Consider the following 19738-nt stretch of genomic DNA (forward strand, 5'->3'; position numbering starts at 1 on the left):
CGTCTCATTTTGCGGAACAAGCTAATCGGTTCGATGGATTCGCGGTCGTGTTACGCGAACCGCGTCGTTCACCGCGAAACGAGTACACGCGTGTCCGCAAATGAGTTTGACGGCCTGGCACCTACGTTCTACGCGCGACACGTCGCGTTACACGAGCGAGAATATCGGTCGGGTGTATATTGGCGGCGGACAACGAGCATGCGGTCTCGGGCGGGCCGCTTCCTCTTCTCCCGCTGTTCGATTAAATCTTCCGCTAGGAAAATCAAGCGACACGGACCTTCACGCCATATACGCTTACAAGATTTAGCAAAGACCGCGACGCGACGTCCAGCATCTCCTCGAGAATGAATTTATTGTCGAAATTGTCGAATATTCCGATTCTCGACAAGACGACTACCGTGTTCATTTCATAGAGAATTTAGTAGAAAATTAAGAAACGACGTAGAGGACCGTGTGTGTTACATACTCGTGGAATTTTTGTGGAAAATTTAAGCGTGTCGAAAATGTAACCTTTTGACAGGAAGGATCGACGATCTTGGATTATTGACAAAATTGTGTTTAAGGAAATAGTTTTCATAATTCCCATCTGGCCCGCTTCGTAGAATGTTATAATTGTAAACATGCTTTCTCGACGATTGAGAACGTTTATCGAATCTTTTGTAGTGGAGTGTGGCCGACGCGAAATTTCCGTTCAAGAATAGCTCGAAAATTGTGTCCCCTCGAAACGGCTAATTAAGTTCCTTCGTCACGGCCGAAAGTTAACGAATTACTTCGGCGTGTAATCGGCCGGGCCTCGTCTCTACCGTCAAACTCTATTGCCAACACGAAGCCGCAGCGTCGTTAATCGAGTTCGGGTCAACGCTCAAGAAATTCGTGTACGGGGCGCGCGGAACCGACGTTCTGCTTCCTCGCGGGCCAAACTTGAACTGCGGCCATTGGTTTACCGTAGAGATTGATTTACCATTGCCTCTTATACTTCTCGCTGCGAGTCGTCCCGGTTTACCGCGAAGATTGATTTACCATGATCCATTATACTTCGTGTTGCACGTCTACCTCGTCGCATTTACGAATGGGGTAACGCGAGCATATCGCTTATGATTTCTCTGAAAAATGACTCCCACACGCGCACACACATACACGCGCGTACACTTCGTGTCGCCATCCAGAAAGGAGAAAAACTTTTATTCGGATTAATGTACCGGGAAACGCGTAAAAGATTAACGAATTCTTGCCCGTTACTCATTGAATAAGAAACTGGAACTTGAATTATAGAAGGATACGTATTAGACAGTGAACAAATGAAAATTTAATCACTCGATCGAGTAAACGTCGGGTATAAATCTTTTGTTCCGGAGTATCCACGATATCTCTCGGAAGTGGAAATTTCTTTAAATGGACGATTATGTTCTAGGGCTCGATTTTAGGTGAAGTAGACGGGGAGGGGATATGGAAGAAAGATATGAAAAATCTAATACAAATGGTTTTCTATAATTAAATATTGCAATTGAATTGTTAGATTATATTTTAAGGTTCTGATAAGACTCTGAAATTTTTACGATCATCGTGTATGCGGTGAGAGAATATTGGAGTGGATCGAGGTGTTGGAGTATTTTATCACTTGAATATGCGAAGAATAAGTTTATGAGTCGATCGATTAGGATATCGAAGTGTCAGGTCACCGAAAGCTGCTTTATGCTCATCAAATTTTCATATTATTGTTAACCATGAGCACTTTTAACGTTTAGTTCTCATTCGCTGTTCACAATAGTGAGTTCTCATTCGCACGCACCAGAAGAGACGGCGACTGACCGTTCGGATCACCTACACGATCGGTCACTTGCTCATGCAACTAGCAGAGGTGACCGGACTGTGAAACGAGGAAGAGAGCAAAAAAAAAGCTAAAGATTGGATAACTGCTTGACAAAGCACAGATTCGTACATATTGGTCTTAATACTAACTTATTAATATAGTATATATTAACACTAAGATGGCCAAATTAAATTTGTAATAAATATTAAACAAGTCAAAATGTGACAGAAAAATTAACACAATACTATGGGTTAAGTTTTAAATACAGTCATTTAGTAACAAAGAAAATAGACGAAGCAGTGACAAAAAATAAACATGGAAAAACAAGTACAGATTAAAATCAGACAATAATCGTGCCACTTCCTCGCATAGCATGTACTCCTGATACCAAAGTCTCGAAATCGAACATTTTCTAAAATTTATTCCCGAATTTCAAACTTTGGTATCAGGAGAACATTGTCGCCGAGGAGGTATTCATTTCCATTCTTTGAAATGAGGTCATTTTCAAATAATTCCGCATATAGAGACTTGCAAATCTCCTCCTTTGACTTAGTGTTCAGGATCAGGTGGAGGGAATGGAGGCAATGTATGGGAAGAAGAGTAACTCATGTTATACTTATTGAATTTATTGAAATACATTAAACTGACATTCATATTTTTAAATTTGACAAAAGTATTAAGTTCTTCATTATCACAATGTTTTGTAATAAAGTAATCAAGTGTTTCTTATATACTATTTAACTATTCTAAATTCGCAGCCTATTAGCTCGGTACTACTCGTGACGAAGAACTATTGTTCTTCGCGAGTAATACCGATTATCAGGTCTCACTACGTGGAGGTTGCTACAAGCGAAGACCCGGAGAGAGATAGATGGAATCAAAGTTCCTTCAAACTCCCGGTGTATTTCTGCCGAGCAATTACATTATGTTAAAAATTAGGCAAAATTGAGAAAGACGCGATACTATCCCGTTTCCCCTCAGTGGGTCCGATTCGAGAGAAAACGAGCGACGCCATCCACTCCCCTAGAGGAGTGCCCCGTTTCTCTACCTTTACGATGAGAGGGTCTTATTTTGGAGGCTTTCGCAGGGACCAGCAAAAATGCTTGCTCCTGTGTTCGCAACATGCCCTCTCTGGAAGCAGACGTACCGGAAGAAACGGCGATAGATCGTTCGGACCAGTTACACGGCCGGTCATTTGCTTATGCAACAAGTAGAGGTGACCGGACTATAAGACGAAGAAGCGAGCAAAAATAAACTAAAGATTGGATAATTGCTCGGCAGATTACAGATGTTCGTATATGGTGGACTAAAACTAAATTAGTCTAAAAGAAGTTCTGCCAAGGAATTACATCCTCGTGTAAAACGTGGCAAAATTGGGAAAGACGCGACGCGAACCGTGGAGTTGGTCCTACTAGGTCTATCCCGTTTCCCCTCAGTGAGTCCGATTCGAGAGAAAACGAGCGACGCCATCCACTCCCCTAGAGGAGTGCCCCGTTTCTCTACCTTTACGATAAGAGGGTCTTATTTTGGAGGCTTTCGCAGGGACCAACAAATATGCTTGCTCCTGTGTTCGCAACATGCCCTCTCTGGAAGCGACGCACCGGAAGAAACGGCGATAGACCGTTCGGACCAGCTACACGGCCGGTCACTTGTTTATGCAACAAGCAGAGATGACCGGACTATGAGACGAAGAAACGAGCAAAAATAAGCTAAAGATTGGATAATTGCTCGGCAGATTACAGATGTTCGTATATGGTGGCCCTAAAACTAAATTAGTCTAAAAAACAGTTCTGCTAAGGAATTACATCGTCGTTCAAAACGAAGGCAAAATGGAGAAAGACGCGACGCGAACCGTGGAGTCAGTCCTACTAGGTTTATCTCGTTTCCCCTCAGTGGGCCCGATTCAAGAGGAAATGCGCGACGCCGTCCACTCCGCTAGAAGAGTGCCCCGTTTCTCTCAACTCCGCAGTCAGGAGCACACGCGAAGCGTGGACCTGACTCACAAAGGATGACGAAGAGAGGGTCTTATTCTGGATCAAGGGCTTCCACAGGGACCGGCAAAAATACCTGTCCCTGTGTTCACAACATGTTTTCTCTGGAAGCGGACGCACTAGAAGAGACGGCGGTAGACCGTTCGGACTACCTACACGGCCGGTCACTTGCTTATGCAACAAGCAGATGTGGCCGGACTGTGAGACGAGGAGGCGAGCAAAAATAAGCTAAAGATTGAATAATTGCTTGGCAGATCACAGATATTTGTACATGGTGGCCTTAATACTAACTTATTCTAAGCTTAAAGTGAGAGTGTCTTCTTCTCTTTTCTTTTTCTTTCTTCTCTTTTCTTTCTTCTTTCTTCTTGTTTCTTGTTTCTTTCTTCTTTCTTCTTTCTTCGTTTGCCGATGTGCTTACTTAAGAGAAATAAATTGAAAATAGAAAGGAAGTTAGTTAGTAATTAAATGCAGTCATGCCGTAAGAAAAGAAATTAATGAAGCATTGACAGAAAAATAAACATGGAAAAACAAGTACAAATTAAAATCAGAGAACAAATAGAATAAATTAAACAAAAAAAAATCAGAAAAAGAGGATTAAGACATTGGTCGCCACTATGGGTTACCAAGAGGTCAACCGGCGTCCATTGCTATTCACAGATAGTCTAGGTACCTAAAGTCGAGACATCCATTCTCCTCGGAGGCTCCAGGAAGAATGAAATTTTGAACAACCGGGGGCTCCTTATATACCCACCACAAGTGACTTACCGTTACTTCGATAGTCTTTGTTCGATCAAACCGAATATTTCAAGAAATTGAAGGCTTTTTAGCCATTATTTATACTAGAACATTGTTAATAATTGTTTAAACTACGATTCTACGATGGCTGTTAATAAATATGATAAATAAATATCAAGATATTGTGAAATCTACGAAGACGAACGGTTTCGGTGCAAGTTTGTTCATTTCCGCGATTGTTATTAACATTTTTGCATGTTCCGAATATTAATGTTACAATAGACATCCTATCTATGCATTCATTCATGATTTGCCTATAGAAATTAATTTTTATCGAAAATCAAAGTAAACGAGTGATATTAATATATTTTACTCTTGATTAACAAGTGCATCATAGTTTGGTTTTTGGTATCCACAGAAATATATGGGAAAAAAGAACACAGATCCCTGAAGTATTAAAAGAAAAAGTCAAACATTATTTACGCAAAATAGATGCCTCGTTAAACCTCTCCATTGGCGATGGTATATGCGTTACCGGCGAATATTTTCTCCACCTGCTCGAAATGTAAGTCATAACTATAATTACGATTTCCGTTTCGTGAAACTAAATTAAATTCCAATAATTAACATCGATCGAGACTTCGACACGAGTTCAGCCCCGTTTCGTGACATTACGTTCGAATCAAAATGTTTCGAGATCGGTGGATCACTCGATTTCGATACCAAGCTGTCGATGGAAAATATTCTATTAAAGATGGACAGAGATTTAGTTCGTTTCGCGGTGCAGTTTTGTCGCTCTGTTGAAACACAATCCCCCGTTGGTAAATTTGCTCGTAAGCGGGCGCGTAGTTATCCGGCGCAGTTAATTGTTCCAGCTTCAGTTTCTCGGTATAATACATTCATTTCGTGGTCCGCGAAGTAACTTTCCGAATAGGCGGGCTAACGCAAATATCGTTGATAAAATACATCCAGTAGGAACGTGGCTGCCAAGCGGCCATGAAATTACTGGAGATATTCGAAGCGCGTCGTTCGGCTCGTTAAACCGAATCTCAGAGCGTATAATCGTGAAACTGCGTGGCTAGATGGTTGGCTGGATGGGTGAAGAATAAATGTTGTGACGACGTTTAACCGACTCATCGACGTTTCACAAACGAGTTGTTATTTCGTCGAAATACATTTCGTCGTTTAGTTAATCAACGTGAAATCAACTTCATTGAAACGATGAACGGTGTATTCACTTCGAAATCAACATTTTTTTTCTCGAAACATCAGACTGCTGTCGAATTTGTCGTTACAGCTCACTTGTCGTATTTACAACTAAATATGCGTGAAATAATACATTCAGAGACAGATACGTACTGTACTCTTTGGACACAATCTTGACTTGTTACCAATACAACTCAGTTATCGAGAAAAGTAATATAAATACTATTATACATACGAATACGGTACAAATTTTTCGATAGATTTTTCATTTCATTGCAATCATTCACTTTAATCAATTTCTTCGTCCTCACCGATCGAGATTGACAATAAAAACATCGAAAAATTACAAGCTGCGTAGTTTCGATAGTTATAAAATGGTAAGTGGCTATGGAAACGATCATAGATAAAAATATAGAATCAAGGGAACGTGGATTGACGTCCCTGAGAATCCTTGGTACGGTAAGGGTTAAATGCATAATCTTCGTCAGTGTGGTTACTAACGACTCTCATGGATAGATGTGACTTTAAACGCAGAAAAAAAAAGAGTTTCTCGACGATATTTTTCTCAAAGTGGTTACGTTTAACGTTACCTACATTCCTACCCCCTCTGGTCGAGTTGCCGGATGCGCGTCGACGTATGCGCCCGGATTCGTTTATAATGCATTCGCATTCGAGCTAAAGGGCGCGGTATCGCTCGACTTGCCTGATCTGATTTCGTTCCACGCGGAGGTAGGTCAAGTGAGCCATTCGCCAAAGGAACACGACACAGTATCGCGTTTGCTTTCGCAGCTGTAACGTTTCCTGACTGATTTCGAGTGTTTCGTAGCGACGATTTCGCACGAGGCTCACGCGATCGCTGCGAGTTACGGATAAACGGATCATCCAGGGTAGTCAATTATCGTCAATGATATGTGGTAGATGAGCCATACCTGTATATACGAAGAAATGGTATACTTTTCTCGTTTGGTATTTTAAAGACAGAGAAACTACAAAAATGAATTCTTACGTTTAATTTTATTTTTACTTTTCACGAAATGGTTGCGTACGTATTTACTGTTACATTTATATAATTGTACATATTTTTGTCGCACGGTGTATTACTCGAAGTATCTCTGAAATTAACAGAGAGAGAACGCAATGAATTTTGTTATTTCGGAGACATCTGATCGATTACAGTGGCGTCACCTACGACTTAGTTCGATTCGTATCACAGACTTTGTAATTCCTCGTTGGACACCCAAATTTTTTCATATTAAACGTTTGTTTCTATCTCTGTTAGGTTCCGAACAGGTGTTTTATCCATGACAAAATTTGTCATTTCCAAAATTAAAGAGAAACTGAGGGTAAGTTTCACCCCTTGAACGTTAACATCACCCGATGAAAAAATGTAGGTTTAATAATTTCCAAATGCTCTTTCTGTGTGTCGAGTTTCGTCGAAATCGGTGAATCTTAATTGGTCAATATTCCTTGAAAGGTACAACTTCATTGATCAATATTCCTTAAAAACAAAACTCCACACGTCCAACCGTCCCATTATTTTCGATCATCCACAATCGTACAAAATTCTCTCCCACCACAATCTGCTTCAACTACCCACAAGTCACTAATCATCGTTAAAAAAAGAACAAACAACACCACCGTAACCAATTAAAGAAACCCTTAAGTACCTTAAGTAGAATCGGTACGCACCTGGTCAGACACCATCTCCGCACCAAATCATTCTTTAAAATCGATTTCCTTGATTCTTTCCCTGGGAAAGAATTCCATCGCAGATTTTTCACTCGTTTCTTCGCACAGAATCGGCCACGGTGCGTTTTCCGCGTATATTTCCCCGTGTTACGTATCCACCCATCTGATTATCCCACTTGCTTCCATCGAGAAGATGGTCCCTCGAAAAATCAAATTTCAGATGGAATTCGCGCGAATACGTTCGAGGCTCGAGAGATCCTTGAATTGAACGCGAGCACGAACAGAAATCGGTTCGTGGACGATCGGTTTTATTCCGCGGGTCGATTCACCGAGCCCGTGAGCGTGACGCGCGAAAATTACGCGCGGTTCGGTATCGGGGCTGATGTACGGCACGCGTCTATTTTTCTCTCGGCGCACTGTGGAGTTAAATTGTAAATTTCACGGTAAGCGACACGCTAAATCTAGCAGATAAGTGCGCCTATCCTGGCCCGACACGGCCTGTTCACGCCTTTGAAATACAACCTACGGAGAAGAACGTGGCTCGGTAGTTTTCGCGCGGGCGTCCGTTTCATAAACGTTTCAATTAAAAGTAAAACATTGCGGGGAGGGCGCGGAGGGAGAGTTCACGGTGATTTAACGCCGCGAGACGGGGTATGTATCGCGGCACACTTTTCGAATAAAACGGGCCCTCCGGTTCCCGTGCACCTCGGATGAAAGGAGAACCGTCGAGATTTTTAGATCCCGTGGACGCGCGGGGGATAGTTGAAAAAGTTCTCCCCTATGCCGATGCTACGGGGGCTTGAGAAATGTTTAAGTTGGACTTCGAGTCGAGCTGGAAGAGTTATTCGCGTACCTGTTCACCTCGAGCTCGTTATAAAGAGCGAGGTTCCACTGTGAGACGAAATGCAGTTTCTAATCGCTCGACGGATCTGCAGAATTTTCTTATTGTTAGCAATTCGGTTTGTTTGGGCAACAAGGGTACTTCGAAACGGAAAATTTTCTCCTTAAAAGTATCTGGGATTATATTAATTGTCTTATCTTAGATATATCTTAACGATATTTAAATAGTTGTACGGGGTCCTCGCCGTTGTGTATGTACAAAGAAATAACAACCGTAGTGGTTTAGGGTTCGTTCGACAATATTGCTCGATTGTGTTTTTTGAAGGTTTATCAGCAACACATTGGCCTGAATCACATATTCCCCGTTTCGGAAAGCGAAACGACTTTCCGAACAACCCGATAACCAATTCGCGATCGAATCACCGTACAATAATAAATAAACCGATGCAAGGGCTCGATTAGTTCTCTCCCTTAAAATCAAAAAATAATCGTATCACCGAGCATTCTGCGAAAGTTCCGCTGCAAATCGGTTCACTTACGTCCCCCTCGTCGAGCACAAAATAGAATAACGAACCATCTCGATGCTCCATAAAGTTTCGGAAGCTTCGTTCGCGGCGTCCTACGAAATTCACTTTGCGTCGCCGTGCTAACCACAGAGTATTAAAAATAATAACGGCCGACGGTGCGTGCGGAAGAAAATTCAAAATTCCGTTCTACGGGTCATTAATCATTCGAAGAGTGCATTACGGGTATGGTGGGAGACAATGGAGCCCGTGAAGTAAAAAAAAAAAAAAACGAAGAACCGAGGGGTACGCTCGGACCCGTTGAAACGCGGAGGAACGAGAACTCGTACGGATGAAAAGGGACGTGGCCGAATGAAAAGAGTGGACGCAAAGCGCAAACGCTCCTCCTCCTCCTCCTCCTCCTCCTCCTCCCCCCCCCCCCCCCCCCCCCCCCCGGCTCCGTCTTCGTCTTTCGCACCCTTTTTAGCGAACCCCGGCCGGGATACATGGAAATTTCACGAGGCGGGTAAATGCACCGTCCGGATTAGCAGCACGTTCAAATAAACGTCGGCTTACGCGCCGGACTGCCCGTTCTTCAGTCCCCTCGAAGATTATCGTTGAAACTCCCTCGCTGCCACTTCGGGATCAGAAAGTTCCACGTGTACCGCGGCCGCGGGATTTCCCCGAAAGAGATTCGACGAGACTACTCGCCCGGTTATACGTCCGACCAATGACGAGAGACTCTCTACTTTCGGGCGAAGTGGTCGGTGACAGTGAACCATAATCGTTTCCCGGGTTATCATTATTAAAGGATATTTCCTCGAGAGGATCGTACCCTATTTAGACGGAATTATTTATAGACCTCGAAGGAAACCTCCGAGAGGTGTTTAGCGGTTCGGTGTACTCCCTGTGGCGGACAACGGTCCGTTTAACGAAATATTTCATAAATATAGAGGGGAGGATTCGTTCGACGGAAATTGTTTCCATCTGTGATTTGATTCTCGGGGTGTGAAGGTTTGTTAGGGGGATTTGTGGGTGTTATCAGTGTCGTCACCTGATTGAGAATTTTCTATTTGCATGGAATGTGGTAGGAGTAATTGTAAATAGGATGGGTTGCGGCGTTTAACGGGCGAAAGAACGCGTTAACATTTATCGGGAGCGCGTGGGAGTAATAAATAGTGACGTTCAATCGGGAATCCCCCGTTTGTATTGAATATGGTATAAACGATTGTAAATAGGTACGGTTGTGGTGTTTAATGCGTGCAAAAGTGTAGAAACATTTATCGGGAGAGCGTGAGGGGTAATAAATAGTGACGTTCAATTGAGAATCTGTTATTTGTACGGTATGAATGATTGTAAATAGGTTGGCTGGTAGCGTTTAATGTGTGAAAGAGTGTATGAACATTTGCCGTGGATGCGTCGGAATAACAAATGATGTTAATCAATCGACGATATTCAATTTACGGGAAGCAGGATACGAATTATTATAAATAGCGAGCGCAGTGGTATCGTTTTCAACTAATTACTGATAAGATTCTAGGAAGACGCTACCGGTGCAAGTAGAAATGGCGATCCATGGTCAGACGTGTCGGCGAAATTTCAAAATCAATTTTCTTGAGAAGGAGGTCTCGCGCAAAAAAATTTCATTCTACGTTTCCCCGTTAATTCTTGCACGAGGAATCGATTAAACGACGATCGCGCGAGGAATTTTACCGCACGGCCGCGTTACACGCTCGAGAACGTAATTACGCTATTTTACGATCCCACGCCACGAATGCGCTCTCGAATTCACCGCCATTCTTTCCGTTTCATCTCCGGTACGAGCACTCGAACATCTCTCTTCGCGCCCTAAAACTGTCTTACACATTCACGTGCGGAGCTTGTCAGATTTCAATTTATAAATTAAACGTACGGTGGGAAAAGTCGAATGAATGTACGGGGCCTCGAAGCGGGTCAATGGGATCGATCGTAACACCGGTACGTCGGGCAGAAAAATCGACCGGATGGATCGAGGATATTTCAATAGCTCGCACGTTTCTTCGAAAATGAAATTCGATGTACGGTGTACAAATTAAACTCCTCGGTGTCGGATTATCTCCTTCGCGATAAACGAAAATTCAAAACCGATACCGTACTCGCACGTCGTCGGACAATCGTCGTCGCGTTATACCGTCCATTGGGAAATTCAATGTTACGAAACTCTCGAATAACGAGAAAAATTAAACGTTCACGTGGCGCGGCAATGAAGAGATTAAACCCTCGATTATAATTTCAAAGCGCGCCGCGGAACAATATACAAAAATCATGGACAAATATCGGGAATCAAAGACACGGGAACGAATTTGACGTTTGTTCGCGATCGTAGTTTCGAAAATACAAAACTCTCATTATATTCGCAAAATGTTGGGAAACTTTTATACGTTGTTTCGTTCGGGTTCCACTTGGAGCTCCATTCGCAAAATAATAATTCACCCCACCTCTGTATTCGCAAATAACTTCCACCGCGTGGAACAGCGCCAATAATTTAAAAAAAAAAAACGACCGTAGTTTCCATCGAGCACGTTGGACAAAATTTCGGCCCAATTACCGATAAAACGATACTCTGTACACCGTTCACGCGTTTAGTTTCAACCCTTTGTCCTACGATTTAAGTTTCGATAACGTGCGTCGTAATCAACAGCAATTTTCTTTTCTTTTATTTCGAAGACACTTTACGAGGGTTTCTTTCCAATGTTTCTCTTTTCGTTTTCGCTGTTTTGCATCTCTGTAATCTGTACAGACCATATAGACGCTCGGTGAATAAACAAATGAGTAAATATTCAACAGCGACTAGAAGAGCATAATATACAAATTACGTTTGGCTGATTCAAGAGAGGGAAGCTAAAGCTTTCTCGTTACAGGGATTATCTTTATTAAACTCCACGTGGCGGAACGTTTATAGGTACGCGAAGTAAAGAAACTTCTTTAATATTAATAATAAGTTTGTTTAAAATAAAGTTAAGGCTCGCAGAAACTCTCAGAAACCTCCCTAGACTAATCTCTCTCGTGCTTCTCTCGCACAGAGGGTTTTCACCTTTATGATAGGCAATGGTGATTTGTCCCTCGATATTTGCGACACCTCTCGCACCCTCGATATTTGTCACCTCTCGTGAGTCACGTAGGTCCAGAAGCTATAAAGGAGGTATAATCTCTTAATAATAAATATTATCGTCTCTATAATATTATTTCAGTTGATTCTGTCCGTGAAACGAAACTCTACTTAGCATCTACTCAAACCTAGCTACTAGCGCGATATCGGTGACTAAATTATTACATATAGCTGCATATTCTGTCAATAATAAATATTATCATCTTTACAATATTATTTCACTTGGTTCTGGATCGTCGATGAATGCACTAACCGGGCTAATCAATCTCGAAGCAACGAGCAACGCATCCACCGACTCGACCTTGTTACAACGTGTGGAAATACACTGTACCGTCCACAGTTAGAAGAAGACACACGTGGCAATTTGCGACAAAGAGAATTATCCTTAATTCCGGCGCCATTCGATGACACCGGTTCCCCGACCGGAAGTTTCGAACTCGTGGCTCGACTTTGTCGTTCGAAGGGTGGCCACCCTCGTCGGTTTACGTGTCTCCGTTGCCTTTTGTGTCGCCGTGACGTTGCTCGAACGATCCGCTCGTGGATATTTCAATGAAACGAATTAATTCCGCGCAGATCGGTTTCTTCGTCGAGAGAAACGCGACACGTCGATATATTTCATTCGTTTCTCCGCGAGCACGGTTTCTCGCACGGAACGATTATTATTCGAAACTGACAACCAACGTCTTTTTTTGTCGATTTTGCGCGAATGTTACTTCGATTTTATTGTTTCGACGGAGCGTTCGGTGCAATAACAACCGGGCGACAAATTCACGGGGATGATGGTCGGTGCTCGAAAGGGGCCATTTTTTGTTATTTGTAAGGGGAGGGGAAAATATTGCGTGACTAATATTTGTTGCTTCCGAGGAATCGGGAAGTAATGGTTATATAATCGATGTGAAATGGGTAAATTGTACTAATTGCACGTAAAAATTAAAATATCGCGACGAATGCAACTTATCTGTTTACTATGTTTCAGCACCCTCTTGCAAGGCCTGGAAAAACTTTGTAAATGCGTACTAAAAACGTTCAGTAATAATAATAATAACTAGGTAACTTATATTATCGAAAACATTCTGTATTTATCATAATTCTAAAATAACGAAGTAGTGATTAAGGAAATAAGTTCCTCCCCGAATATTATTCTCATTTCTAAGTACACAGATGGTAACTCGCGTCACAGAGCTTTGGCAAAACGAGGAGAATCTCGATGTTGGAAATTTACCAGAAGAAAATCTCTAGACGATTTTCAAATTAGTATCGAGACCGACCGAATGAGACGATCTGTTCAATTGATTTCAAGCAACGAATTTCCTCCGCGATCCATGCTCTCTGATCGAATTTGTACTCGCAGGGTGATCGAACATAAATGGTGCAAAATTCCCCGAGTATTCATTTCGAATCGTTCGAAAAAAAAAAGGAAGTGACGAACGATGAAACAATTATTCCGCGTTGTAACGTTAATCGATTCACCCTTGTGTGCGCAGGAAAGAAAGGTGGTGGCGGTATTATTTTCAAGAACCATTCATCACGAACGATAAAACGGGAGGGGAACGTTCGAGCACTCGACGCACGGAACCTGTCAATAAGGTCATGAAATCGATCCTCGTTCATCGACGAGCGAGTACGAAAGCGCGCGAGTGGCGATAAAATGTTTCGCGCTCGATTCGCTATTCGACGGGGCGAACGAATGGGCGACTTCGATGCGTCTGAACACACACGCACACACATATATATATTTTTTTTTTTTTATTTTATTTCATTTCGTTTGGTGGCGATCGGTCGAGTCACTGGAAAGATGGCGGATTAAGTAAATTAATTCACGGCGAAACGAACGCTGTTGGTAGCAAATTGAAAATGACAATCTGTTTTAATTAACGTGTCCGTTGTGCGTTCTCATTAATTCAACGGGCGCACGCCGCGACGTCCGTTTTATTTATCGATATTAAAACCGCGGTTTCATTAAATATCGCGCAATTATGAGGTGCCGTATACTCGCCCGCGTTCGCGCATAGGCTTTCTTCGGGCTCCGGTGAACGAGCATCATTGATTAGAGCCACTGTTAACGGTTAGATCGAACAATTAATGATCGTATTAGATAGGTCCATTAGGTATCGCAAGTATTTAATGGAGTCCCCCGTCGATTCACTGGGTTATCGTTTCCTTTGAAACAAATTGTAGAGATATTTGGAAACTCATCGGAGGACTACATCTTGTCACGCTTCTTTCATTAATTTTTTTTTTTTTTTTTTTTTGTTTTACCGATACTTCAACAGAATCGAAATTTTTGTTAGACACTTTTGTATTTTTATCATTTTCAGAGACCGTGTACGGGCGAGGGAAATATTATTCGCGCTCTTTTGATTCATAGGTAAATAGAAATATTAAAATTGTTGATAGGGAATTAGAAAAGAAACTGACGTACGAGAAAGAAACTGAATGATTTGTAGTATTAATGATACTTCGATATTTACCCGGTTAGTAAATAAATAAATTGTAACACGTGCACGGGTGAAAGATGAATCGCGATGCAATAACGTAACGAATTCCCCCAGTGAGGTTTGGTAAATGTTTATTGTCGCGTATAAAATTTGTCATGCGTTCCCGCAAAATTCGTGGGATCGGTTACTTGATCGTTCGAAGCAGCTTTTGTCGACGAAATTAAATTGTAAAACGCGACAATTACTTTAACCCCTTGAATATAAAGCTTCATTTTTCTCGGATAATTACTTTCAAAATGCCTTGAACAAAAATGAGTCAGTGTTCATAATTACGCAAATCCAATAATAAATATACGATACACTACGATACGATTTGAAAATTAGGTATTTAGAATATTTTTATCTTGGTAAATTTCTGAAACAGAACGATAAGAAAAGGTATTATATGAAAAGTGCTTCCCTTACTATATAAATTTACCCACCGGAGAAATAGAATGTTGCCTTTGAAAAAGAGTGCACCCATTACTAAAATATCTACGTATAAAAAAAAAGCACAAATAAAATACTCTAAACAAGTGGATTCTCATGATTAAAATTTCTACACATTCGAAAAACAAATAAAATATACCTTCTGAAAAAAGAAGTCTATATACACTTCCCCTAGTTTATTTCGAGTCGTGTTATTTTCGAAAAACAACACAAATAAAATACTCTAAACAAGTGGATTCTCGTTATTAAAAATTCTACGCATTCGAAGAACGAATAAAATATACCATCTGAAAAAAATAAGTCTATGTACACTTTCCCTAGTTCATTTCGAGTCGCGTTGTTTTTGTTGAAACCGAAAACCGCTCATTTGGTCCGGCAACTCGACAACCGAGTTTTTCACGGGCTCTGCATTCACCATTCTTTTCATTCCGGCCGCCACTCTCGATAGTTCTTTCTCATCCGCTGGCACTCGACATTCTGTTCGATCGTGAGCCAATCGGGTCTCTCCGCGATTTCGACGTCGAGTAGCCTTTAGAATGATTCTTTCCCGAGACGCCGAGACGGGACGATTGTAGCAATTAGCGTTTAATTGCCACTGCTTCGGGCCGTTGAAACGTTCGAAACCTCGAACGGTCCTCGACCGTTTCTCCTTCCATTTCAACGGTGATCCCTCGTTCGTTAGTTTTCCGTCGATTTATCATGCACAATACAAACGGTCCGCAAGGAGATTCTCCGAACGAGAGGCGAGGACAACGCCGTTAATCCGACCACTTAAAATTTAATAAGCCTTGCGCGGCCAGACGCGACCTTCGCTTAAAGCGTAATACTAATTTCGCGAAGTTGAGCGACGACCTGGACCGTCGTTGCTTCAATCTCTTCAACGTTGGAGCCCTCGCTGGGACCTAAGGATTGCTTTTAATTGTCCGATAAGTTCACGCTCTTCGAACTGTTCCTCCACATGCAACGAGCATCCGGAAGATACACACCCTAAAAGTGTTCCCACGTGTCTGATAAATCATCGTTCACGGTCTAGAAACTCCACACCACGACTCGAACATCTAAAAAGACACCACTGCTACTTCGCCCGGACAAATAATCGTGAAATAATTCTAGTATCGTAATTTTAGAATAGCCTAGATTTAGGAGAACCTATCTTTGAGAAGACGTGTTGAAGGTTTCAGGAACCGAGTTAAGAAGACAGAGTTGAAGACGCCGAAACGAAAAGGCAACGAACGGTGCATCGAAGTTGCCAAATAGAGAGTTGCGAACGTGTCGACAGGGTCGTCGGGTCGAGGGTCGTGAACGTGTGGTAGGTGTCGTCGAGTCGAGAGTCGTGGAGCGCGATCGAACGTAGACTCGTGTGGAATTGCAGCACAGTAGATTATTCGTCGTCATTCGTACCGCTGTACATTTTTCTAATTCATAAATAAGAATCCCGCAATAATTTCCAAACGATTCTCTCCGTCGGTTCACCCCGTTGGTTGTGAGATCCGCATTAACTCGATCTGGTAATTATTATTCAGGTTGGCCAGGTACGCCAGTATCCGAGCCAGTGACAACGGTCGTTCGTTCCCCTCGTCCTCCGTATTCCTATTCCGCACGGGGATCGGTTCAACGGTGCAATTTTCTTTAGAGCCGCGCAATCTGTTCCAGAGCTGAACTCCACGTCCCCGTCGACCAGCGAATTGGGCGAGCTCATCGAGGACGTTGAGAACGACGAATTAAACAAGGACACGGACGACGACGACGAGGACGCGGTCGAAGACATCCTTTATATGCGCGGCGCGTCGTTCACGATACACTTGGACTCACCGCCGGGGAACTCAACGACGAACTTCACGAAGACTAACGATGAAACCGGCGCCGACCACGATCGACTCGAGTTACGGGCTACGTCCCAGGTACGTGGCGGGCTTTATTTCTCAAACGTAGAAGATTCTTCCACGCTCGACGAAGCGGAATACGAACGACTACTCCCGGTCGTTTTCTGATACGGTAGTGATTCAGAGTCCCGGGTAGCTGCACAGGGGGGACACTCGGGATGATCTACGATCGTAAACATCGAGCACCGGTTACCGTACGTTAGAGTACTAATCCTAATGCGTGTACCTCGAACCGCTGAACCTCCCCGCTACCCCACTTCCCTTAATTCATTTCCTGTCCGTGCACCGTATGCGACGCATTGATACGTTCGAGTCTGTGTCGGAGCGAATTGTCATTGCTGCTATGACGAACGGTCCATCGTGTATCCGTATTAATTAAACGCTACGGTAGTCGTACGGCATTGTTTATTAAATACGAATTAAACTCGAAGTACGGTTCTGGGGACGCTGGGGTTGTTTTTCGCGACATTAAGCCTCACGTATTGTCGAAATAATAGTTACACCGGACAATTGGGAAGTTGATTCGATTTTTATTAACGTGATCGATTTTTGATACTTTATTAGTACCTTAAACTGAATCTATACGGTAAATTAAATTGTGGTAAATATAAACCGAGATATATTTTACGAGTAATAGTATTCAATGCATTTTTCTTTCGTACGGTACGTTCTTTAAGCAACGTTGATAATTGCCAGTAGAATTTTTGTAGATCGAACGTTTTTCGGCAGACAGTTAATATTAAAGTTCAATCTCGGGTGAAATTATCGCTAACAGTAAAACAAGGATCAACAAGGGGAGATTAAAACGGTAATTTTTCTACAAAGTGTACAAAGTGTCTGAAATATTTTACTTTTGATTTTCAATGTTGAAAAATACACTCTGCATCGCAAACTTAATCCTCGAGTCTCCCGGTAAAACTCGCGCGCAGTTTTCGAACGTATCGAGACACCGAGCGAGCAATTCTTGTAAATAGACACGACGATGCTCGATACCAGTTCTTTTTTTTTCACCTCGTCGTAAATTTGCAGAACCGGATGGTAAATTTGCGAACGGAAGAACATTTTTCCGTAACGGATCGATAAACATTTTTTTATTTTTTCTCCATCGTTTCGTTTGTTAATTTCATTCACCGTGACTTTCAACGTTCAATCCGAGAATCAACAACACGTAGCAAACTGCACGAAGATTGGACAATTCTCAATTTCGCTCGAAGCGTTTCAACACAATTTTGTTCGCAGTTTTTGTTTTTGTTTTTTGCTTTTTTACTTGTTTCGTTTCCTCTCTCTTTTCTCTTAATTCTTTTCGTCCGACGACCTCGTTCGCGTTTTTTTCCCTTTCTTTCTTTCCTCTCTCTCCCTCTCCTGCATCCTTTTTCGAAATTTGCGGTTCAATTTTAAGCGCCAGGCGCGCGGAGTATTGCGCAATTCGCAAAGTTATTCGGGATAATTGGAAAATTGTTGAAGTTATTTATCGGGCGTGGTTTCAATCTCGATTTCAGTTCCGTATAATTCGCCGTTGGTACGAACGCGAGGCTACGTGCATCCGTTTTCGTTCGGAGGTTGCAATCCACTCGAACCTCTGCCACTTGCACATCCAGTTCGTTGAAAACCGTATTCGCCGATCGTTGTTCGCGTCGAGAATTTCGCTCGACTCTGCTCGACGAACAATACAAGCAACTTACTGAAACAGGAATTTGGAATGTTGTGAAGTTGCAAATGGAGGGGTATATAATTATTTCCAGTTAAAAGCGAAGTGGCACTTCCTTTTCGTATTAAAAGAAACTATTCCCCTTCGTTGCAAGTTTTCTCGTTTCGTTTTGCAAAAAAAAAAAGAAAAGAAAAATAATAATACTGGGTGAAAGTAGTCTGAACGATAATAGTGTTGGACAAATTATCTTAATTTTCAACACCTTTGATAATGATGTATTTGATCCAGTGAGGATGAAAAGTATCACGATGAACATCTCTATATTCTTCCTCTGCAATAGCAAAGATTTTAACACGTATCTTATGATTTGTATTTAACATTATGTATTTTAAGATAGAATATTTACAGTCTAAGATGCACTGGGTATAAACAATGCTTATAAATTTAATTTGTGCAGAGTGTGGATTTCAGCTGGAATTTTTTACTCAATGGTTAATCTTGGTCTTTAAAAATTTCTTATTACTAATTTATATTTCCTTGGTTACTTCAAGCAGATCTTAAAAGAATATTTCTTTTCTTATACAGAATCTTGGTGCAACGAAGTGTTATTAAAATAAGGACAGAGAATTGTATTTCACTTTTGTGTAATTGTGCAATTACTCCGTTACGATATATACCCACCTTCTCCTAATTAGCGTGACGAAGACAGGATAATACTAAGAAACATTCGCGAAATAGAGTTAATACTAGAAACGAGGCTCCATCGTATTCTAATTAGCGCGAAAGACCAAAAATATTTTCCCCACATCCGCAATTAGGGACACCATCCACGTTAACCCAAAACCTACATTTTCTTACAAATGGCTGTTGTTTCTAAATAACCCTCGCTTCCACCCGACCCGGACGTCCTCTGCCCTTATTCAAAAGGTCTTCCGGATAAAAACGTCGCGACGCGAGCAACAGGTCCCTGTACAAGCGCCAGTCTGTTTCAGCCGTCTGAAGTCTCGTTGTTTCGTCAAAATTCGCGATAACCTCGAAAGATGTATCGATCGTTTAGTAAATATTTAATTCATTTTAAGTCATTTCGAACAATGATAGAAAATTCTGGGTATTATTTTTCGTCGACTTTATAATACAAAAGATAGAGAATTTTTGATAATACAAATATAATTCTCACTTTTTGATAATAATAATATAATAGTTTATTCTACATTCAAACGATGATAGAAAATTTTTGATATTATTTTTCTTCTACCTTGTAATATAAGAAGGTAAAGTATTTTTTGGACTACAAACAAATATTTTTCACATTTTTTTTTTTTTATAATAACGATACTTCTTTCCATGTTCAAATTCTT

The 19738-nt window shown here is 41.7% G+C and overlaps 1 protein-coding gene across 4 annotated transcripts in view; it reads left to right on the forward strand.

Annotated features, from left to right (window-relative positions):
• Positions 1–19738, forward strand: part of LOC143145537 (pikachurin) — a 260250-nt gene that overhangs the window by 96469 nt on the left and 144043 nt on the right. For 3 of the 4 annotated variants that reach the window (XM_076309011.1, XM_076309013.1, XM_076309012.1), the window contains one exon: positions 16503–16750. The exons of the other annotated variant lie outside the window; for it this stretch is intronic. In XM_076309011.1, the coding sequence (XP_076165126.1) occupies positions 16503–16750 (248 nt within the window). The remainder of the gene's footprint in view (positions 1–16502; positions 16751–19738) is intronic. 4 annotated transcript variants of the gene reach the window in all.

This window comes from Ptiloglossa arizonensis, chromosome 4 (genome assembly GCF_051014685.1).
Source record: "Ptiloglossa arizonensis isolate GNS036 chromosome 4, iyPtiAriz1_principal, whole genome shotgun sequence".
NCBI lineage: Eukaryota > Metazoa > Arthropoda > Insecta > Hymenoptera > Colletidae > Ptiloglossa > Ptiloglossa arizonensis.